Genomic DNA, 21168 nt, shown 5'->3' with positions numbered 1-21168 from the left:
TTTTTCTCTGCCCACAAACTTTCCTGTACCTTGTTGGACATGATTATATTAGTACCAGGATATGTACTACAAACTTATATATTGATTACAAACTTGGATGCCAGTGTTCTGGTATATCATCTGGTATATCATCATTACTGGTGAAGCTTTTATGTTATTGTATACTATTTCTGTCACCAAGAGGTGACAGAAACTGATGTTTGGGGTAATCTTTGCTTGATAGATAAAATATCAAATTGTAATCAGTAACAGTTTGAAAAACTAACTAGAAGAAAACCTGACTTGAAGAGCAAAACAATGCCAGACCATGTTAAAATGAACCTGCTCAGCAATAGTAATACATGCTAAACGAGGTGTAGAGTTATTAACATACATTACATTCTTCAGAAAATGAGAACAGCACCTCCCCCTCTCACAGGGTATTTCCTGGTAAAATCTCCCTACAATTTGAGGAAGACACAAAGTTTCTGGGGCGCAGTGAGAATTCACCTGCCATCACATTCATCACTATTATATATAAATAGTCATGGTAATGAAGACAGCTTACTTTATCCACATGTGAAAATGTCAGAAATAGAATAAACTTCAAAGCTATAACAAACAGTAACTGGTGTTAATGTTTAGTTATATGTTGTATGTTTAATGTGTACTGCAATTGTGTGTAAGTGGCAGGTAGCCTTTGAAAATTATCACGCAAATAATCAAAGTTCTGGAGCATTAATTGGGTCTGTTACTCTGTGAATATGAAACACATAAGAGAGAGTTTTATGATAGTGGCGGAAGTAGAGTTGACGATCGATGGTGCTGTCATCATTGGTTGATGGTTTTAAACCATCGGGCTGAAGCTATCGATGACTTGTTTTGCACATGCGGAACTGACGTCCGTGCATGCGCAAAACACATTTGTAATTCAGCATTAGGTTCAGCCATCACTATTGTACCACCGGTGGCTGGCCATTGATGGTGAAAATGCTCATCATCAGCCTCAGACCATCGATAGTTACTAAACCATCGATGGTTGATGGCCACCATAGGTGAAAGTAAAAAAGTTGAGATAATGGAGAACATGTCTTTAACATGGTGGTAAATTAACTCCATGTAATGGGAACTGAGAATAACAGCTATTACACACTTTACAATGCATTAGGAATGATGTTGCCGACATATTGTACCATGTGCTGTAACAATAAACTATAGCGGTCTGTATACATCAGTCTGTGACATAGCAAATATAAAGGCCCAGATTTATCAACAAGAGATATTCTTTTTATCACTGATTACTAATATTAAATGGTCAGGGCCATAGAGAGCCAGCCTGGGCCTGGGGGTAGGGGGCGTGGCCTAATTGCGGGAGGCATGGTCACGCCCCCTTAGAAAAAAATGAAAAAACTTATTTGCAGCACTGGGGAGGGGGTCGCTGTGAGCCTCTTCCCAGGTAATTAGTATCTGCTTCACCCCTCCTCTCAGCGGATCTGTAAATGGTGCTCCAACCAATTACCTCCTCATGTGCTTGAAAAATGACAGTTAGGAGCTGATTGGTTGGAGCACCATTTAAGATTAGTAATGGGTGATAACAAGAATATCACTCGTTGATAAATCTGGGCCATATTTTGTTTCATGGTGAGGGGAGGTACATCATTGACACAATAATGGAGATACAGCAAAGTTAACTTTGGGAGGACAAAACGTACCTGTAGTCTGTCTGTGTATTGTGTAGGGGAAAAGCTAGGATATAGCTGGTCACAGTCTCCCCTTTATGTCACTACATAGGTGTTTCATAAAAACATGTGGCAGAACAATCAACAGTATAAAGATTATAGAAACATAGGAGAGTAGATCCAGCTACTGTATGAACAATAAAGTCAGCGAAGGAACAAGGATGTCTATATAACAAAAAGGCTTGGTGCCACATATCACTTATGCCCAGTGACAGATTCAAAATGAATTACTGGGTCTGAGTTTTTTAGACATTAGAACAGGCCTGGCCAACCTGTGGCTCTCTAACTGATCAGTGGAAGGATAAGCTGGTACGTATTTGTATTTTCACAACAGCTGGAGAGCCACAAGTTGGCCAGGCCTGCCTTAGAAGATACAGGGGTCTATGGTCCTGATTCAGCAAGGAACGCAAGGCTACGTTCACACACACCAGGTCGATGTTTGCTTTCTGTGCATGCATTGCAGTGCGCGAACCGGCCGCTGCAATCGGAAAGCGATCGCAGGGAGCACGCAGTCCCATCGCACAGTGATTGAAAGGAAGTGTCCGTTTGGAGGTGGTGATGGGGGAGTGGTCGGCATAATGAAGGCATGCCTGTGCATTTAAATACCGTTACAGGGGCGTGTATAATTAAGTCTAAGCGACGACTTACGAGGTCTACATGGCGGGCGACAGGAAGCTTCGCATGTCATGTCATGCTTAACCACAACTCTGCGTATGGGTCCGATGTTACTCAATGTTACCAATGTTTTCACTGACTTGCGGATGTATGTAATGGGAAGTGGGCGGCTTTATACAGTGGTGGGTGTCTTGGTATAGTGCTGCGGTTGCCATGGAGAGTGATAAAGTGGAGTAAGATACAGTACCAACCAATCAGCTCCTAACTGTCATTTTTCAAACAGCCTGTAAAGTGACAGGCGCTGATTGGTTGGTACTTTATTACCTTCTACTTTATCTCTCTTCAAGGCTTAGTACATAGACCCCATAGTGAGAGCACATGATGTTGAGAAATCACCATGGCCTTCTTAAAATAGGTCAGGGCTTGGAAGATCTAGGTCTGTCACTAACGAAGTATAAAAATCCATTTTGGCTTTTGCAGAGTAACTAATTTGCAGGACTTGCCTGGTTCCTGCGGCCCTATTGTACATGGCCGAACAATTTAATTTTTTTACTTTGTATATCAATGTTTGTGGTTTACAAGAGGCACAATACATTAGGATACACCTCACATCAGCTGCAGTGACAATTACATCACAGGAATAATATTTACCCTTATTTCTATATTTCCAAATTATTCAACACTTTGATATTTCAACAATAAAGTCAATAATTAACTTTTTATTTAATCTGAGTGTTATGGTTTAAGTTTTATTGATCTAATTCATTGCAACAAGTTTGTAGCACTTGTTGGTGATACATACTGTAATAGCAAAAAAATGTAAGTGTTGGTATATAAAAAAATAATAATTTCATACTTACTGTGAGGGAGATCCGCTGTAGAACAAAGGACAACTGTGCTTTCTGCAAACAGGTACAGAATGAAGGCCTTACACTGCTAAGCTACTTAGCAAGGCATTAGACCTCTGGTGTCTTTAGAGAGAGAGAGCGAGAGAGAGAGAGAGAGAGAGAGAGAGAGAGAATTCCTCTAAGGCCATGTCAAGTACATAGTTGCACGACCATCTACCAAATTTCAGCAGAACATATTAAACCATGCAAGTGCAAGCGTGTCCAAGATGGTCCACCACTGGAGGAGATAGAGCCAGCTCTGAGCTACAGGAGATCTGATACTAATGTGACAATTCTAAGTAGAAGCTGACACTTGTAGGCAAACCTGGTGTTGCTAAATTGAAAAGAGTGATGCTGCATGGAAGGAGTTAGAGGTGTAAGGAAATTTTATTTGTTGCGAGGCTGAATATGGTGTCTGCAATACAGATATTTGCAGATATCGTGTTCTGACAATATTGGGGGTAATGAGAAGGATTCAATAAGTGTATAATATCAGAGCTCATTCACATTGGCCTTAAAGGGCCCATACATCTGCTACGGATTGGCGCAATTCCCCGTTCTACTGAAAGCGGGGTCGGGGAATTTCAACATGTTGAAAAATTTCTATTCCCTGATCCTGACCTGAAATGGTAGGAATCGGCAAGTCTGGGATTTTTTACATGTTGAATTGCCCCTATCCACCAATGGATCGAGGATCATTTATGGCCGCCGATCCTCGGATCAGCAGAACGGGGAATTGGGGCCAAAGATGTATGGGCATCTTTAATTTAATGGTGAGAAAGTCCCGTCTATAAGGATCAGTAACAGACCAGGGTTTAAGAACTGCGTCAACTAGTTATTTGAATTGAAACTCAATGATAGAAAATGCAGTGAATCGAACAACACATTCTCATAACCACTTTATTCCTGGCCCTGACATAAAAAATATCAACATTAAAAAAAAAACAGTAAATATGAATAAATGCACCGACGATGGCACTACACTGTGGGACATGGATGTTCTAACAAGCCTGCCTCACAAATTGCACGAAAGAACCGTGTCTGCCTATTGTTCACAACTTCACATATAAATGCGATCAAGGTATTTGGAGCTTGATGTTTTGAAGTTTAATTTCAGCAATTTTTTTTTTGTTTATAGGCAAACACATATAGGCCCAACACTAGGTGCTAGATGATTTGTAGCCAAGTGTTTTACACCAGGAAATTAACTCTATTTGCGAGCGCTCACTCTGAATCAAGGCGGATTTTTATTTATTTATTTATTTTTTAAATCAGCCTCCAGGCCGCTCGCACAGCTTGTGCGGGCGGCCTGGCGATGGTTGCAATTATCGCGACCATCGGGCTTGCGACGAGACCCTTGTGGTAGGGTCTCGTCCACCGCAAGCCCCAGTGAACTTCCTGCTCTAATAGAGCAGGAAGTTCACTACTGACATCAAGTGTGATGTCAGTAGGGCCGCCCACAAAAGGCAGGCGTTCCTTCGGGAACGCCTCCATTTGTGCAGCCACTCCCCTTACCCGCCTACAAAACGGGGCGAGTTGTTAATCAACATCGACAGCCGCCCCGTTTTGCTGCGAGCCCCGAGCGAGTGAAGTTCTCACTCGCTCCGGGGCTTGCGCACGCGGCATGCGCACTGCCCGACCATCAACCCGCTTGTGAGCGCTATGCGCTCGAGAGCGAGTCTGAATCAGGCTCTATGTCTTTTTATATCTGATAGGAGAAGGAGCAGTGAACGCTCAAAACCTAAAATGTAGTATAACATGAAATCCTGACTTTTCTGTACCACTTATACATCTTTTATACATCATTTACCTGACTTTCCATGGTCAAACTAGTCCCACTTCTCTGATTAATACTGGATGAGCAGATGTTGAACCCCATCCAGTATGAGAGTGGACCAGGGGAAACTATCAACAACTGTGCCTGATTTCTTTGAGTAAGCAGAACTAGACTACAAACCACCGGCATGTCATGGCAGAAGGTTTTGAGGACCTGGTGGATTTGGCAAACCGCACAAAAGAGGTAATATAAACAACAGTATAAGGGGCCTATGTATCAAAGCTTGATGAGAGATAAAATTGTGAGAGATAAATCACCAACCCATCATGTCATGTTAGGAGCTGATTGATTAATACTTTTTCTAACACAATTTTATCTCTTAACAAGTTTTGATACATAGGCCCCTTAGTGTCACCTTCGTAATCTCCAAACAATATCAAATGCTTTGGGTTCAGTTCTTTACTTAAGCATAGACATTTTCTGACTTTATGACTCTTTTTTGTTATATAATGAAACAAAAAAAGGAACCGAACAGACAACAAAAGTAATGTGATACTTTTTACTTGTGCAAATATTTTATTCATATAAATTTCATATTTATTTGCAACATAAAATGCTATTCATTCTGGCAGGGATAAGCTTGGAACCCAGCCATCAAAACCTGTGGCAACATGTGCAAAGTCCTTTCTATATAGCAATGTGTTAAACATGAATTGCATGCCTATACATAATGGATTTGGCCATATTCCTTTGAATGCGGTCTATCATTTTACTAGGATTTGGTGACATGAATGAGATGTGGCAGGTGGTGCCTCAGTGGCGTCACTAGCTGCTATTTACTAGTGAATATTGTTTAATCTCACACAAAGGTAGTCTTCATATTGTGTAGGCTATAGTGGTTCATTAATCTAACTCTTTGCACTCAGACAATTCACATGATTATTTAAATTTATTGGGAACACCTGACCACAACAATATTGTCACACAAGTGTTCGAGAATCTGATACCCAGAGATCTAATTCTGATTTCCAAGTTCTGACTTAAATACACCATAGCAAAAACATTATAGCATCCATAATCAATACGCATGTGGAATTGAGGAATAAAATCGCTTTTATACTTTGAAAACCTTTTTTGTTTTAGCGCAGATCAGGCCGTTTGGTGATTGGGCTGCATAACTACATCCCAAATAGAATAATTAAATTGGTTTAATCAATGACTTCATGTACAGTACATGCTCTCCTGATCATTGGATGGCTATATATTTGGATCATTCCATGCTAGTTAGGCTACTACCTTTACCACTACATCTGACGCCGACATTTAAAAGGATTTATCAGTAGAATCAGGATTTTGCCTAAAATGCTTATTTTATTTTTGCACAGATTTTTCCATATTTTTCCCATAATTTATGACATATGGTAGGATTAGAAATGATAATATATGGACACTCCTTCAATATGCCATACATTATGGAAACACTAATGAAAAAAGTAGGCATTTAAAGCAAAATCCTCCTGTGGCTGGTATCTAGAGATGTTCCACGCTGCACCTTGCAGTAAACATGGAAGGGAAAAAGACTTTACTTTCTGTAATACAGATTGTCTCTGACCTATATGAATTTAAAAATGTACTCCAAATAACTATGTTATACAGTCTTTGAGAGAGAAGACCCTTCTGCCAATTCCACAATGGCAAAACAGGAATTCTGGGCCTGATTCAGACCCACTCGCGAGCGGCTGTCCGCTCGCAAGTGGGTCGATGTTATGCACTGAGCATGCACACGACGGAGGGAGCTCCGTCGTGCGCATGCGCCAGACGCGACGAGCGAAGGAAAGTCCTTCGCTCGTTGTGTCCGATCAAAGGGGGCGTGCTGTCGATGTTGATTGACAGCACGCCCCCTTTGGTGGGTGTGCCGGGGGCGTGCCTCCCTGACGGGGGCGTTCCCACGGGAACGCCTCCCGTCAGAAGCCGGCCCACTGACATCACTAGTGATGTCAGTGGGAGTGATTTTGGCTCTGATAGAGCCAAAATCACTCCGGAGCTTGCGGTTGAAAACCTCAACCGCAAGCTCCGGCTCGCAAATTCGATGGTCGCGATGGTCTCGTCCATCGCGGCCATCACAAAGCACGCTCGTATAGCCTGTGGGTGGTGACCCACAGCTATACGAGCGTCCAGGAGGACGCTCCATGAAAATGGAGCCCGGCCCTCATTCAGAGCGTGCGCTCTGCTCAGAGCGTACGGCTCTGAATGAGGGCCTCTGTTTACTAAACTGACTGCATTCATAAATCTGAAGAGGACTATGGGGTCTATGTACTAAGCCTCGGAGAGAGATAAAGTACTAACCAATCAGTTCCTAATTGACATTTTTCAAACACAATCTGTAAAGTGACAGGAGCTGATTAGTTGGTACTTTATCTCTATCTACTGTATCTCTTCCCAAGGCTTTAGTACACAGAACCCAATATGGCAGAGGGTGTATAAGCTACAAGCTCAGGTTGCAGCTGTTAAGTAGCAAATTCAATTCAGATTTTAGCTGTAGTGGAAACAGACAAAATGACTTTATGGCAAAGGATAAATACAACTTTAGATGCTTCAAAGCTCTCTGCACTCAGGAACAGAACTATACCTTTGGAAAATATGTCTCAGTATTATATGTCTGTAGTCTATATACTATAATAATAACCTGGGGTATCTAAATCAAGGTAAATAATGCATACAGAAAATATCAGACATTTGAACTGCTGTAAAGTGTAAAAAAAAAAAAAAAAGAGATGGTCTTATAATACAAGATTATGTTTTTGATCTTTATAATACAAGGTGAAATATTGCATAAACTTGCTAGATGGAATTAAAAGACATTTGTTATTTGAAGAACATAAAAGATTCTTCATAAATATAGCAATGCTCATGTAAAATAAAAATATTATTATAAAAATATCACCTTTTGCATACAGAAATCAGAAACAATAAACATTTTCTTTCCATTGTGATTATCTACAAAAGATACATAGGCAAAACACATAAAAAACATATAAAACATATTAAAATGCAAATATTTGTACAATCTTACAACATAAATAATAAAGTTTGATTGTATTATATTTGGCTAGAAAAGTTTTTGCACTTCAAGGTATTGAGTAGAACCTATTCAATAAATGTGTCATTGTAATATCGTAATAAAAATACAATATGTTGCAAAAAAATAAAACAGTGATGTGAATGGTTGTAGTCTGGACCATTCAGACATAAGCTTTTTTTTCATATGAAAGCTAATACCTGATTGGCTGCAATTAGTTATGTATTTCTACAGATAATCAACATTTCTCATAATCAATAAGAAAAGAAAAGAGAAAGCAAAATAAAACTGCAGGTAATTTTATAAGATGCAAACTATGGGCCTGATTCAGAGCCGCTCACTAGATGCGATCGCTCACACGATGTGTATGCAAATTGCGTAGGCAGTGCTACCGCACAGCAATGCATTAGCACGCCCAGCATTTCTTAGAGAGTGATCACATAGTGTATGCAGACACCCACCAGCCTGTTTTAAGACGCCCACTTCTGCACGTCATGGCCAGGAAGTGTATGCAACCATCGGTACATCGGGTAACATCAGATGCTATCGCAGCGCTTGAGGTTGACCATACCCTGCCACAAGCACTGCGAGCACTTCAGTGTAAAAACAAGCCAGATGACGTTTACTATGATGCTGTCTTTTAATTATGCACCACTCTAAAACTCAGTTGAGACGCTCAGGCACGCCTGCGTTTGCACCTCCACTCCCTCGTTTTTAATGGCCAGCCCCTGTTACCACCTACAAACTTCTCCTGTCAGTCACTCTGCTGGGCTGCCTATGCGAATGCATTGTGACCTTTCGCTAAGGTATACGCATGCACACAGCTCTGCATACGCACAATGCATACCATCGGCAGTAGCGAGAGTATTCATCTTAGCGGGCGGGTCTGAATGAGCTCCTATGTCCATTGTACATAACAGTGATTGTAATTACCGACAGTTAATAATCAACCTAGTAACTCCCATGTAATGTAATGTGGCATTGTTGCCTTCTCAATTTCCTAAATACATTTTCTTCACTTATTTTACAGCTTAAAAATGAAATTATATATTTGTACTAGAACATCATACTTTCAAAGACAATGTCCTAATTTTTTTCAACAATGAACAGAAATCCTTGGAACAGAGAGACACAAATACACTAGTAATACAATCCCAACATGAAACAAAAATTGTACTTGGAGACAAATAGTACACCATTCATCCACAGATGAATTCCTGTGCGTACTACGTGTGTTGTGATTAGAGTACATGCAGTCTTTTTATATCCTAGATCCTCTTTAGAAAGCCAAGCTTGAGGCTGCTGGGAATTTGGATCATTTCCAGGGCATGTGGAGATGGGCTGAATGGGAATGTCACTTGGAAGAGATATTTGCTATCCTGCATTAACTGGGAACCATCTTCGCGATTGCTTAACATGGACTGAAATAAAAATTATATATACTGTAATGTTTTTGCGCAAGACCTAATAGAATCATAAAAGGTCAAAAAACTTCATCTCTGCATACATGTCCATGGATAAATAAAAGAACTACAGAACATGATAAAATCCTTCACAAAAACTCATTGAAAATTTTCCTATATAAGTATTTAATACAAACAAGTTATTCTAATAAATTGGATTTAACTCAGGCTTCTTTTCTGGCTTACTTTCACTGTTACGACCTAAAGGTTTTGGCAGAGCTACAACTAAGGGGGGGCTAGAGGTGCACGTGCAATGGGTGCCGGATTGCAGGTGGTGAAAAAAAAGCTGACTCACGGTGGTTTGGGGGCTGCAGATTCAGAAAACGGCCATCCAAAAATGGCCGCAGCCAAAGAGGAGACAAATGCTAGAGGTCTTTACTGGACCTCTAGTGTTTGTCTCCTCCTTGGCGGCGGCCTTTTTTGGATGGCCGTTTTCAGCAGTTTCCATGCGAACTAGCCATCCGCATGGATTCTGCTGAAAACGGTTATCCAAAAATGGCCGCCGCCGAGAAGGAGACAGATGAGGTCCTACTGGACCTCTAGTGTCTGTTAGGCCAGCGCAATGCACACAGCGTTCCCGGCAACGGGAACACTGGCGCTGCCAGGAGAAGATGCTGAAAGCTGCATCTTCTCCTGTGAAACTCCCTGGCAACGAGCATAAACCCCCCCCGACAACGAGCAGGTAACCCCATGGCAATGAGCATAAACCCCATGGCAACGAGCATGTAACCCCTGGCAACAAGCATGTAACCCCTGGCAAAGAGCATGGAACCCCTGGTAATGAGCATAAATACCCTGACAACGAGCATGCAACCCCTTGGCAACAAGCATGAAACCCCTGGCAACAAGCACAAACCTCCTGGCAACGAACATGGAAATGGTAATGAGAATAAAACCCCTGACAATGAGCAGGTAATTATAAAGTAATTAGAAGCCTTGCTGTGGGGTATAAAATGGTGTCGGGCAAATATGTAAGTGGCACGTTGGTAATAGGCATTACAGTGTGTGGCATAATGTGTAAAGGACATTATGGTGTCTGGAATAATATAAGTCAGTATACCAGGGATGTCTGACTAGTGCACTGCCTTATGGAGGAGCAAGGACAAACCTCAGGTACAGGAAGGGAGGGGCCGCAAAATTGCTGCCTTGCACCGGGTGACAGATATCCTAGTTTCGGCCCTGGTTTTGGCAATGCCAAAAAAGTGGTTAATGTCGTCATTACACAAAAAATGCTAACATTTTCTGAGTAAACTATGACAATACAGTTTTACTGTGAGTGATCTGAAGCAGAGACAAATGCTAGGGAGAGGGCTGTATTGGGACTGTAATTTTAACGTTCTATACTCTAGTTTGTGTATTCAAAAACCAAATAATCAGACAGGACTTTCTAGTATTGGCCATACACTAGTTCAACCAGCATAAGATAAGATTCATCTTAAGATTTCCCCTGAACTCCCCGGAGCTCCCTGGCAGTCCCGGTCTTACAATTTTGTGCTTATTTCAAACACGATATATATACGATCTGACGTACGATCACTCACCCCTATACGACGGATCGTGATACGATTGATCGTGTGCCTCACTAAAAACATGCAATCATAATAGATTTAAATGACGCTGCTCGGCCGTTCGGACGCACGATGCATCACATGCTGAAAAACACGGCACGATCAGCATACGAATACGACGGATCATATGGGCTGCGCATCTGATCATACGATGCGCTTTAGGAGCTGCAGAAGCAGCGCATCGGATCGTATCCTACTTAAAAAATACACGATTTCTACACAATTCATCGTACGACGCATCGAAATTCGGGCAATCGGCCCGAAATCATGATAGTTTATGGCCAGAATAGGGCTTCCTGTAGACCTAATGCTGTCTGCCTCCATGGTATGTAAGTGACAGATGCACCTACACATTTGCTACCTGAGTAGTTTACAATATAAAAGGAAAAACTAGAAATAAAATCTGCTGACATTTTACTAACTTTGTGAACACACCAATGAATAAAGCATGGGCCATAGAGAGAACTGAGAGGACAGGATCTCACTGCTTTACATAAGGCCACACTTCAACAGTTGCAATAACGTTCGCTACACCTGCACGTGGTAAGTAAAGGAAAAGTCCTACAAGGTGCTCAAAAGTGACTTTGTAGTATTCAAGCTGTATTCGCTAGCTTTGGGGATATCAAATAGAAACTTTCTTTTATTATATAAATATTAAAGGGGTTTGTAGTAAGCAAGCTGTAGAGAAAATGTGTATGAGGACAATCTATCTTCTGGCTCTAGGCATAGACACAGTAACAATATTTGCTATACATGGTTTGGTTATAGTAAGGCGCTTGTCCAAAGGAGGAGGGAATGAGATTCATCGTGCTGTTGGCAAATAAGCTGTATAATTTCTTTAGGTAGTTACTCACTGGCCTTGTGTTTGCGTGCGGCACATACATGCAGCTGCAAACCATAGGTGAATACAGAACTTTCCCCATTCATTTCAATGGATCATTCATTTCAATTGGATTTCCATATCAGCCCCAATGTTAGACTGACTACTTTGGTAACATTTCATAATGGTCATAGAGGAGTTTGAGCATCTTTATGGGAGATGGAGAGATGAAGGTGCAAAAAAAGCACAGCCAGCCTCAACTTCCAGAAGCTCTTCCCAGCACTCCCAGGTTGTGGTTACTAGGGTAATATTCATGTATGTTTGGACAAGTGGGGACTTATGTACAGTAATAGGGTACGAATATATGTGCGGGAAATGTAGTCAATATCCCAGCTGCCGGGATGCAGGCGCTCAGAATGCCAGTACCAGAATCCCGGCACCAGCATCTAGACCGCTGACAATCCGACGGGTAAGTATTGGGGTTAGGGGGAGGTTTAGGCACTAGGGGGAGGGTTAGGCCGCTGGGGGGAGGGTTAGGTTTAGGCTGCGGGGGGGGGGAAGCTTTAGGTTTAGGTTGCGGGAAGGGAGGGCTAGGTTTGGGGTATGGTACTTACCAGCAGGTGTCGGTATCCTAACTTTGTTGGCATCAGGATTCTGACTGCTGGGCTCCTGAGCGCCGGCAACCTGTACCCAATGCGAGCCTTTCTGTATTGGCTGGTTTTGCCTTTAAAATGACTGTTGCTTTAAAAATACATGAACCCTCGCATGAATTCCCGCAGCAGCACAAGCTCGCACCCTATTACGTAAGCTCCCTGGACTGGCAACTTTGCCATCTCAATGCCCCCCGTGCAATGGTAAGGGGACTATAAAACCCTGTTCCATCATTCTAAAATTGCAATAAAACGTAAATAAATCATTCATAAATGTATTAAATAATAATAATGTTAATAAAAACTCCTCTTGTAATCCAAGCGATTTTCTGATAGTAAATCATGTGAGATGTATTTAATTGTTTTTCCCAGAAATTATCTTGTATTCCAAGGGAATCCTTCTTTTCTGTTATTCAAAGAAAATAAAAAACCAGACCCATGAACTGCTCTGTCTCAGATATACCCTGCAGAATAACTTTGAAATTACTTTCTCTAGTCATCAAAATCAGGCTAGCTGACTGGCTGGTGGTAAGAGGGGTCCCAGGGACTCCCGGCTTTGATAGCACATCAACACATATTTAATTTAATCTTTATTGATGATGTTGTAAAAATCAAATACTTATTCATTCCAATGGTCTAATCATTGCAATAGAATTTCTTCATAAAGCCCAGTGGTTCTCAACTCCAATCTTCAAGTACCCCCAACAGGTCATGATGGGATGTAGTTACTATCCCAGCGTCGCTCAGAATACCGGCGCCGGAATGCCAACAGCAGTCAGAATCCTGACCGTTGGCACCCTGAGATGGTAAGTATTAGGGTTAGGGGGAGGGATTAGGTTTAGGGAGAGGGTTAGGCACTAAGGGGAGGGTTAGGGTTAGGCTGCGAGAGTGGAGGGTTAGGCTGCGGGAAAGGTGGGTTAGGGGGAGGGTTAGGACATTTACCTGATTGGGTCGGGATTCTGACTGTTAGGACCACTGACATCCCGACCGCTGGGATCCCATACCCAACCCATCAAGTTTTATGGATAGTAGGGACAGAAGAACTTTTGCTTCCACAGAGAAAGGTGCTGGTACTCTGGGCCTGAGTCAGAGGAGGACGCAATATCAATGTTTGTGCAGTTGAGCGATTATTTGCTACTGCACATGCATGAATAGTCTGAAAAACCCCTATGGTGCAGGTATAACACTGATTGTAAGCAGAGATCTTTATTGTAAATGGAGTCGTCTGTAATAGAGCTGGCGACAGACAACCATGGGTGTACCAGGGAGGTATCTGGGAGCTGGTCTGAAGTGAACGCAAAATAAGGCCATCTCATGGGTGTGTTATGGGAGTGTCACTGGTGTCATACAGCGGCCATGATAAGAGAAAGTTCAGAACCAGACACTGCACCAGCCATAGGGCGTCGTAAGTGTGATATTACCAGTGGGAGTCTCAGGTCTTGCAATGTCCGACGCTTACAAGTATACAAGGGGAAGGCTGAGACTAGCATTTGCATATATTCGCAGCAGCAACTCCAAAAGAAATCACAGCCACGCATGCATTAACTGTCACAAGCCATGGCAGAGGCTTGTCTCCTTCCAGCTCTGGGCTTCCACTCACTGGCAATGCACAGGATTCTGCTCCATTGGTTGCTAGGCGCTCTAGATGCCGCAGGAAGTGTCGTGTGGTCTCAGATGCTGCTGATTGGATCCCTCACCTATTTGTATCATCTGGTCTTTTGCCGCCTCGCCGGTTATAGCGTTTCCCATGATTGCTCGGCTTTGCTGCATGGTCAGCACTCCTGTGTTATAGTATTCCTGTTGCTCTTTTCGTCTATGGTTTCTCAGCCTAGCTCCAGTCTGTTGCCGTTACAGTTTCCAGTTGGTTGCTTCGTCCATTCAAACCATATTCAGTGTTGGATTCATCTGTGGCCAGCGGATTCTACATCATCCACGAGCCGAACATTGTGTCAACCCGGCAGCACAGGTCGCACTACAGCTTCCAGCTGCTTGTGTCAACCCAGCGGCACATGTCGCACTCCAGCGTCCGAAGTACGCAATCCAACGTATCCCTGCTTGTGCCAACCCGGTGGCACAGGTCGCACTACAGCGTCCAGCTGCTTGTGTCAACCCAGCGGCACATGTCGCACTCCAGCGTCCGAAGTACGCAATCCAATGTATCCCTGCTTGTGTCAACCCGGCGGCACAGGCCGCACTACAGCGTCCTAAGTACGCAATCCAGTGTATTATTATTATTATTATCCTTTATTTATATGGCGCCACAAGGGTTCTGCAGCGCCTTACAAAGTACATAAACAAAAGAGCACACAGAAAATACTTATTAACAGTACAGACAATATAGGACAAATACATGATTTATAAACATTGCAGCATAACACTTAAATAAGCGGAATGGTGTCAGCAACCAAGTGTTAGGTGCTGTTGTAAATTAAAATAGAAGTAAGGGAAGGAGAAGCACATGAGGTAAGAGGGCCCTGCTCGTGAGAGCTTACATTCTAAAGGGGAGAGGGCAGACAAACAGGGTGACACAGATGGGCTGGATTGTAAGGAAGGAACATGGAGTAGTGGGTTAGGATGAGCGCAGGAAAGCTTTGAGGAAGAAAGTGTCTTGAGAGTCCATTGAAGATTAGAGCCAAGAAGCAAAGTTATCAGGGAATTTTGACCCAAGTCCAGGGGGACGAAAATAGGCAGCTACTCGAGGAAGTTGGAAGAAGCGACCGATATGTGCATTGAATGGAAATAATGAAATGGAAAATTTAGAAGGTAGGAGTAGGTGGGAGTGACCAAACGATAGAAGCACCCCAACACTGTGGCAACCTCCAGTCCAGGGAGCATGAAAGAATGTGAGGCCCCCAAAGGATAGCTGCAGGAGAGGTGGTGTCAAGATGGGTAAATCCAGGATTTGGTGATGGCTAAGAGATTCAAGGAGTTGGAGATGAAACCGACATGGATGGGGACCAGTTGATTATAGACAGAACTGGCTTTCCAGAGGGGACAGGAGAGAGGGACAGGGTTGGGAGGAGAGAGAAAGAGACTGTTAGGGTTACTGTAGTGTGGGGTTGAAATTGATTTAGTGCAGGGGGATAAAGAGAGTGTGGGTATGTGGTGGGCTTCTGAATGAGGATGGGTGACAGCAGGTGGTGGGCAAGGTGGAGGTTTAGTGTGGCGTGGGTTAAGAAGAGGTGTAACTTGAAGAAAAGGGAGGGTGCAGTGCTTAGGAGTTATGGGAGATGCGGTGAAGAGTACTAGATGGGATGAGTGTATCCCCGCTTGTGTCAACTCGGTAGCACAGGCAGAACTACAGCGTAAGCTGCTCGTGTCAACCCGGCGGCACGGGTCACATACAGTGACTACTGTGCGCAATACTGTGTGCCAACACCAGTAACTTCATTACGGCACTGCACGTCTGCTGCCGCATCTTGCCAAGTTGCTCCAGCCCTCAAGGCTGCTGCACGGCCCAAAGGCTGCTTCATATTCTACGGCCCACCGGCCACAGCAAGCCAAGGCATACCAGCCCTCAAGGCTGCTGCACGGCCCAAAGGCCACTTCATATTCTACGGCCCACCGGCCACAGCTAGCCAAGGTATATCAGCTCTCCAAGCTGCTTCACGGCCGCATTCAGCCAAGAGTTCCAGCCCTCAAGGCTGTTGCGGGGACTATCAATACACCATTCCTCAAGGGGTACCCCCGACATTCTCGATTCCCTCCTAGATTTGTAACATTATAACCGGCCACAAAAATAAGGGAAAAATATTTTGTGTGTTCGTATTACCTGTGTCCGTGGATATGGAGCAGCCTCAGAATCCTGCCCAGGCCCTTGCGGCGCAGATCCAAGTGCTCACGCAAAAAGTTCAGGAGCTCACCTTACGTGTGAAGGATGTTTGGGTTTCAGCCACAAGTGCAGTCTCCAAGGAACCAAAGTTGAATCTCCCTGATAGATTCTTTGGAGATTGCACCCGATACTTGAACTTTCGGGAGAGTTGTAAATTCTATTTCCGTCTCAGACCTTTATCCTCTGGGTCCGAGATTCAGAGAGTGGGTTTTGTGATCTCGCTCTTACAAGGGGATCCACAGACATGGGCATTCGGTCTGCCTCCGGCACATTCTGCACTTCAATCTATGTATGCTTTCTTCAAAGCCTTTGGATTATTGTATGCAGACCCAGACAGTAACTCTCTGGCCGTATCTAAGCTACGGGCTCTTCTGCAGGGGAAAAATCCAGCAGAAGATTACTCTTCAGAGTTTCGGAGATGGGCAGTGGATTCAGGATGGAATGATCCGGCCTTGCAAAGTCAATTCCGCCTGGGTCTCTCGGATGCCATCAAAGACAGTTTGGTTCAAAATCCATCACCAGAGTCTCTAGATGACTTAATCTCCGAGAACACAAGAGGGAGCGCAGTCTCTCGGGAAAGTCACTGCAGTCACCTGCGTGGCATCTGGCAGAAGATTCAGAGGAACCCATGCAAATGGGTGTTTACCGGCTATCACGCGAGGAGAGACAAAGAAGGGTCCCAAGGCCTCTGTTTTTATTGTGGAGATAGAAATCATCCTTTGAAATCTAGTCCTCGCAGTCCAGTAAAAGGTCAGGTCTAAATGGAAGTGAGGAGTTACATTTAGGCCTGGCACATATTTCCTCAAGAAATTCAGTACTGGTTCCTGCGGTGGTGCATCTGTCTCAATCTGTCCATTCCAACTCGGCATTTATGGACAGTGGAGCTGCTGGGAACTTTATGGACATTTCCTTGTTCCATTCCTTGGGTCTGCCAGCAGTTCCTTTGCATCAAGAAGTTCCTATCTGTGGTCTGGATGGTGGTTTGGTGGCCAACGGCATCATTAAGTTCAAGACACCCCCTCTTCATTTGTCTGTAGAATTATTAATTCGGAGATGATCTCTTTCATGCTGCTCCAGTGTCCTCTTGCTCCCATCATCTTAGGGCTCCCATGGCTTAAAACTCACAATCCCGTCATTGATTGGATCTCAGGGGATATCATCAAATGGAGTCCGGCATGTCTCACCTGCTATTTATCAACACCCATCCGGACGATTATTCCTTCTATCTATGAATCTCTTTCTGGTCTTTCAGCTCAATACCATCAATTTGCTGACATATTCTCTATGTCCAAGGCCAATTCTCTACCACCTCATCATCCTTACGATTGTGCCATACATCTGTCACCAGGAACCAGGTGACCCAAGGGTCATCTCTACTCTCTTTCAATTCCCGAGAGTAAGGCAATGGAGGAATATATTGAGGATGCTTTGGTCAAGGGATTCATTCGTCCCTCCAAATCTCCAGTGGGGGCAGGTTTTTCTTCGTCCAGAAGAAGGATGGGTCATTACGCCCTTGTATTGACTATAGAGTGCTGAATGAGATTACTGTCAAAAACTCGTATCCACTGCCCCTCATCTCCGTGCTTTTCGATCAACTCCGGCAGGCCACCATCTTTTCTAAAGTTGATCTTCGAGGAGCTTACAATTTGCTCCGGATCTAAGCCGGAGATGAAGCATTCAACATGCATATTGGGCATTCCGAATATTTAGTTATGCCGTTTGGGTTGGCTAATGCCCCTGCTATGTTCCAAGAACTGATTAATGATGTCCTCCGGGAGTTCCTTGGCAAATTCATGGTCGTTTATCTGGGTCACATCCTCACTTACTCTCAATCCATGCACCAGCATGTCCAGCACATCAGTCAGGTCTTGCGTAAATTAAGAGAAAATTTGTTGTTTGCCAAGTTGGAGAAGTGTGAGTTTCTTGTGGAGCAAGTATCTTTTCTCGGATATGTCATTTCTCCTCGTGGCTCCATGGATCCTGGGAAGGTGAAAGAAGTGATGGAGTGAGTCCAGCCCACCACGTTGAAAGGCATCCAACAATTCCTTGGTTTTTCCAATTACTATTGGAGATTTATTATCTCCTTTTCCACCACTGTTGCCCCAACTGGCCTTATCAGGCTGTCCAGGCTTTTGAACATCTCAAGCTTGCTTTCACCAGTGCTCCAGTCCTCAGACATCTGGATCCAGACCTGCGTTTTGTGATTGAGGTGGACGCCTCTGAGGTTGGAGCTGGAGCTATACTGTCTCAGAAGGATCCGTTGGATGGCAAACTTCATCCATGTGCATTTTTCTCGCGCAAATTTTCCTCAGCCGAGTGCAATTACGTTGTACTGTAGACAACAGGGAGCTGCTTGCCATCAAGTTGGCTTTTGAGGATTGGAGACATTGGCTTGAGGGAGCCAAACACCAGATCTCCGTCCTCACGTACCACAAAAATTTGGTGAACATCGAATCGGCCAAAAGACTCAACTTAACTTTCTCATCTCTTTTTACCCTGGATCTGGAAACATCAAGGCTGACGCACTGTCCAGTAGCTTCACCCCAGTCCAACAGGATACTGTGGTTAAAGAATCCATCATTCCCAGTTCCAGTATCCACGTGGCATTGTCTCGGAATTTGGCTTAAGATCTGTCTGGATTTCAAGCTGATTCTCCTCCCGGGAGACCATCCAATCGCTTGTTGTTCCTGAGAGTTTGAGGAAGGTTGTCCTGCAGGACTTCCACGTGAGGTGGGCTTTTGGACATCCAGGCATCAAAAAGACCACTGAGTTAATTTCTCGTGCAGTCTGGTGGCCATCCTAGTCTTCGGACATTTGAGAATTCGTATTGGTATGTAAGATTTGTGCTTGCAATAAGGCCCCGCGGACTCCGCTTTCAGGATTGCTACTCCCTCTTTCTACACCAAAGAGACCCTGGACACACATTGCGATGGACTACATTGTTGATCTACCTCGCTCTGCTCGTTGTTCAGTAATTTGAACCATTGTTGACTGCTTCAGCAAGATGACACATTTTGTTCCTCTGCTCAAATTGCCATCTGCCAAAAAACTTTCTATCCTGTTCTTGGAACATGTCTTTCGTCTGCATGGTGGACTTCCCGGTGACATTGTTTCCGACCGTGGGGCGCAATTTGTTGCACAGTTCTGGAGGTGTTTCTGCGCTTCATTGGGCATCACTCTTAACTTGTCTTCAGGATATCACCCACAGTCCAATGGGCAGACAGAGCATGCTAATCAAACCCAGGAGCAGTATTTACGTTGTTACATCTCAAAGTATCAGAACGATTGGGTGTCCCATCTACCCATGGCTGAATTTGCGTTCAACAATTCCTGTCACTCAGCATCTTCAGTCTCTCCATTCTTTTATGTGACTGGGCAACATCCTCGAGCCAATTCGTTTGATTTCAGTTTCTCCAGGTCCTCTGATTCATCCGCTGTTTCCAGACTTCGTGGTATTTGGGCCAAGGTGCATCGTAATCTTCTCAAGGCCTCTCTCCATTCTAAGAACTTGGTGGATAGACATCGGAGGTCTTGCACCTTCAGGAGGGGTGACTTGGTCTGGCTGTCTACTAGGAATATCAAACTTCGGCAGCCTGCTCAAAAGTTGGGTCCTTGGTTTATTGGTCCATTCTGGATGATTTCTCTGGTCAACCCAGTGGCTTTCAAACTCCAATTGCCAAGCTCATTGAGGATCAACAACACCTTTCATGCCTCTTTATTGAAGCCAGTGCACAGGTCGGATACATTTGGGGACAGGGTTTCTTCCAGGCCTACTCCGGTGGTGATCCACGGTTAACAGGAGTTTGTGGTGGAGAAGATTCTAGACTCTAGAGTCTCTAAGAGATGGTTGCAGTTTCTGGTCCATTGGAAGGGCTACGGTCCAGAAGAACGTTCTTGGATTCAGGAAGATGCTTTACATGCTTCACACTGTCCCTACAGTACATCACACAGCACCCACTCCAGTTTTCACCTCACTTATTACCACAGCATGAACACCTTTACTTCAATCACCCCCCTTATTCAGTGTCTACATAATCCTCTGCTTTACCTACTTCTTCCACCACTATCCTCCCCCTCTAGTCCCCTCCACTTGCTGTTCCACCTTTTTTCTCTCACCAGTCTCCCTTACAACCCTCTACTTCTCTCAACCACCCTTCCTGTTCCTCCACTCCATGGACTTGCTACTCCACCACTAAGCCCTATTCCCTACTGTCTCTGCCGGTCCCCTCTGGGGCTGCCATGAGAAATCCTGGACCAGAGTATAGAAACATCCCGGGGGTCCCCCTCTGGAGAGGGCATGGCCACTGCATGTTGGGCATGGCTGCACCTCTCTGTGGGTGGGCCTAGTATGTAAGAAGCACCCACTCACAGGAGCATGGCATAGCATCCAGCAGCCGGGACTATAGTACTCACTATTAGGATGGCGGGACAGTCCCATAATAGCCACATTTTAGCTGGATGCATTTAGATGCTAAAATTTAACAGACAAAAATTAAAGGGCAAACTACTTTATTTTGTACATTTCTTATACAAACAACACATAAATAAATCTATTTTTGTCATATAGATGAACGAAGGACTTCATTTTCACATAACACAATCATCTTATACACATTCCGCGGCATACATTCTAACCCACTGCTCCATGCTCTTTCCTCACTATCTACCCCTTCTGTATTGCCCCTGTCTGTCTGCCCCCCCCCCTTAGAATGTAAGCTCTCACGAGCAGGGCCCTCATCCCTCATGTGCTTTTCCTTCC

General features: G+C 44.0%; 1 protein-coding gene across 1 annotated transcript in view; it reads right to left on the bottom strand.

The window, feature by feature from the left end:
* Positions 1–8110: 8110 nt before the first annotated feature.
* The window catches only part of LOC148451024 (unconventional myosin-Vc-like), a gene marked incomplete at its 5' end in the record, with an annotated part of 73978 nt that continues 60920 nt past the window's right edge, over positions 8111–21168 (bottom strand). The window contains one exon of the mRNA XM_088462359.1: positions 8111–9497. Within this exon, the coding sequence (XP_088318485.1) occupies positions 9345–9497 (153 nt within the window). The remainder of the gene's footprint in view (positions 9498–21168) is intronic.

Source organism: Taudactylus pleione, unplaced genomic scaffold, assembly GCF_031769625.1.
Source record: "Taudactylus pleione unplaced genomic scaffold, aTauple2 ptg001207l, whole genome shotgun sequence".
Lineage (NCBI taxonomy): Eukaryota > Metazoa > Chordata > Amphibia > Anura > Myobatrachidae > Taudactylus > Taudactylus pleione.
Note: the sequence above shows the minus strand (reverse complement) of the source record. Positions and strands in the feature narration are given on the sequence as shown.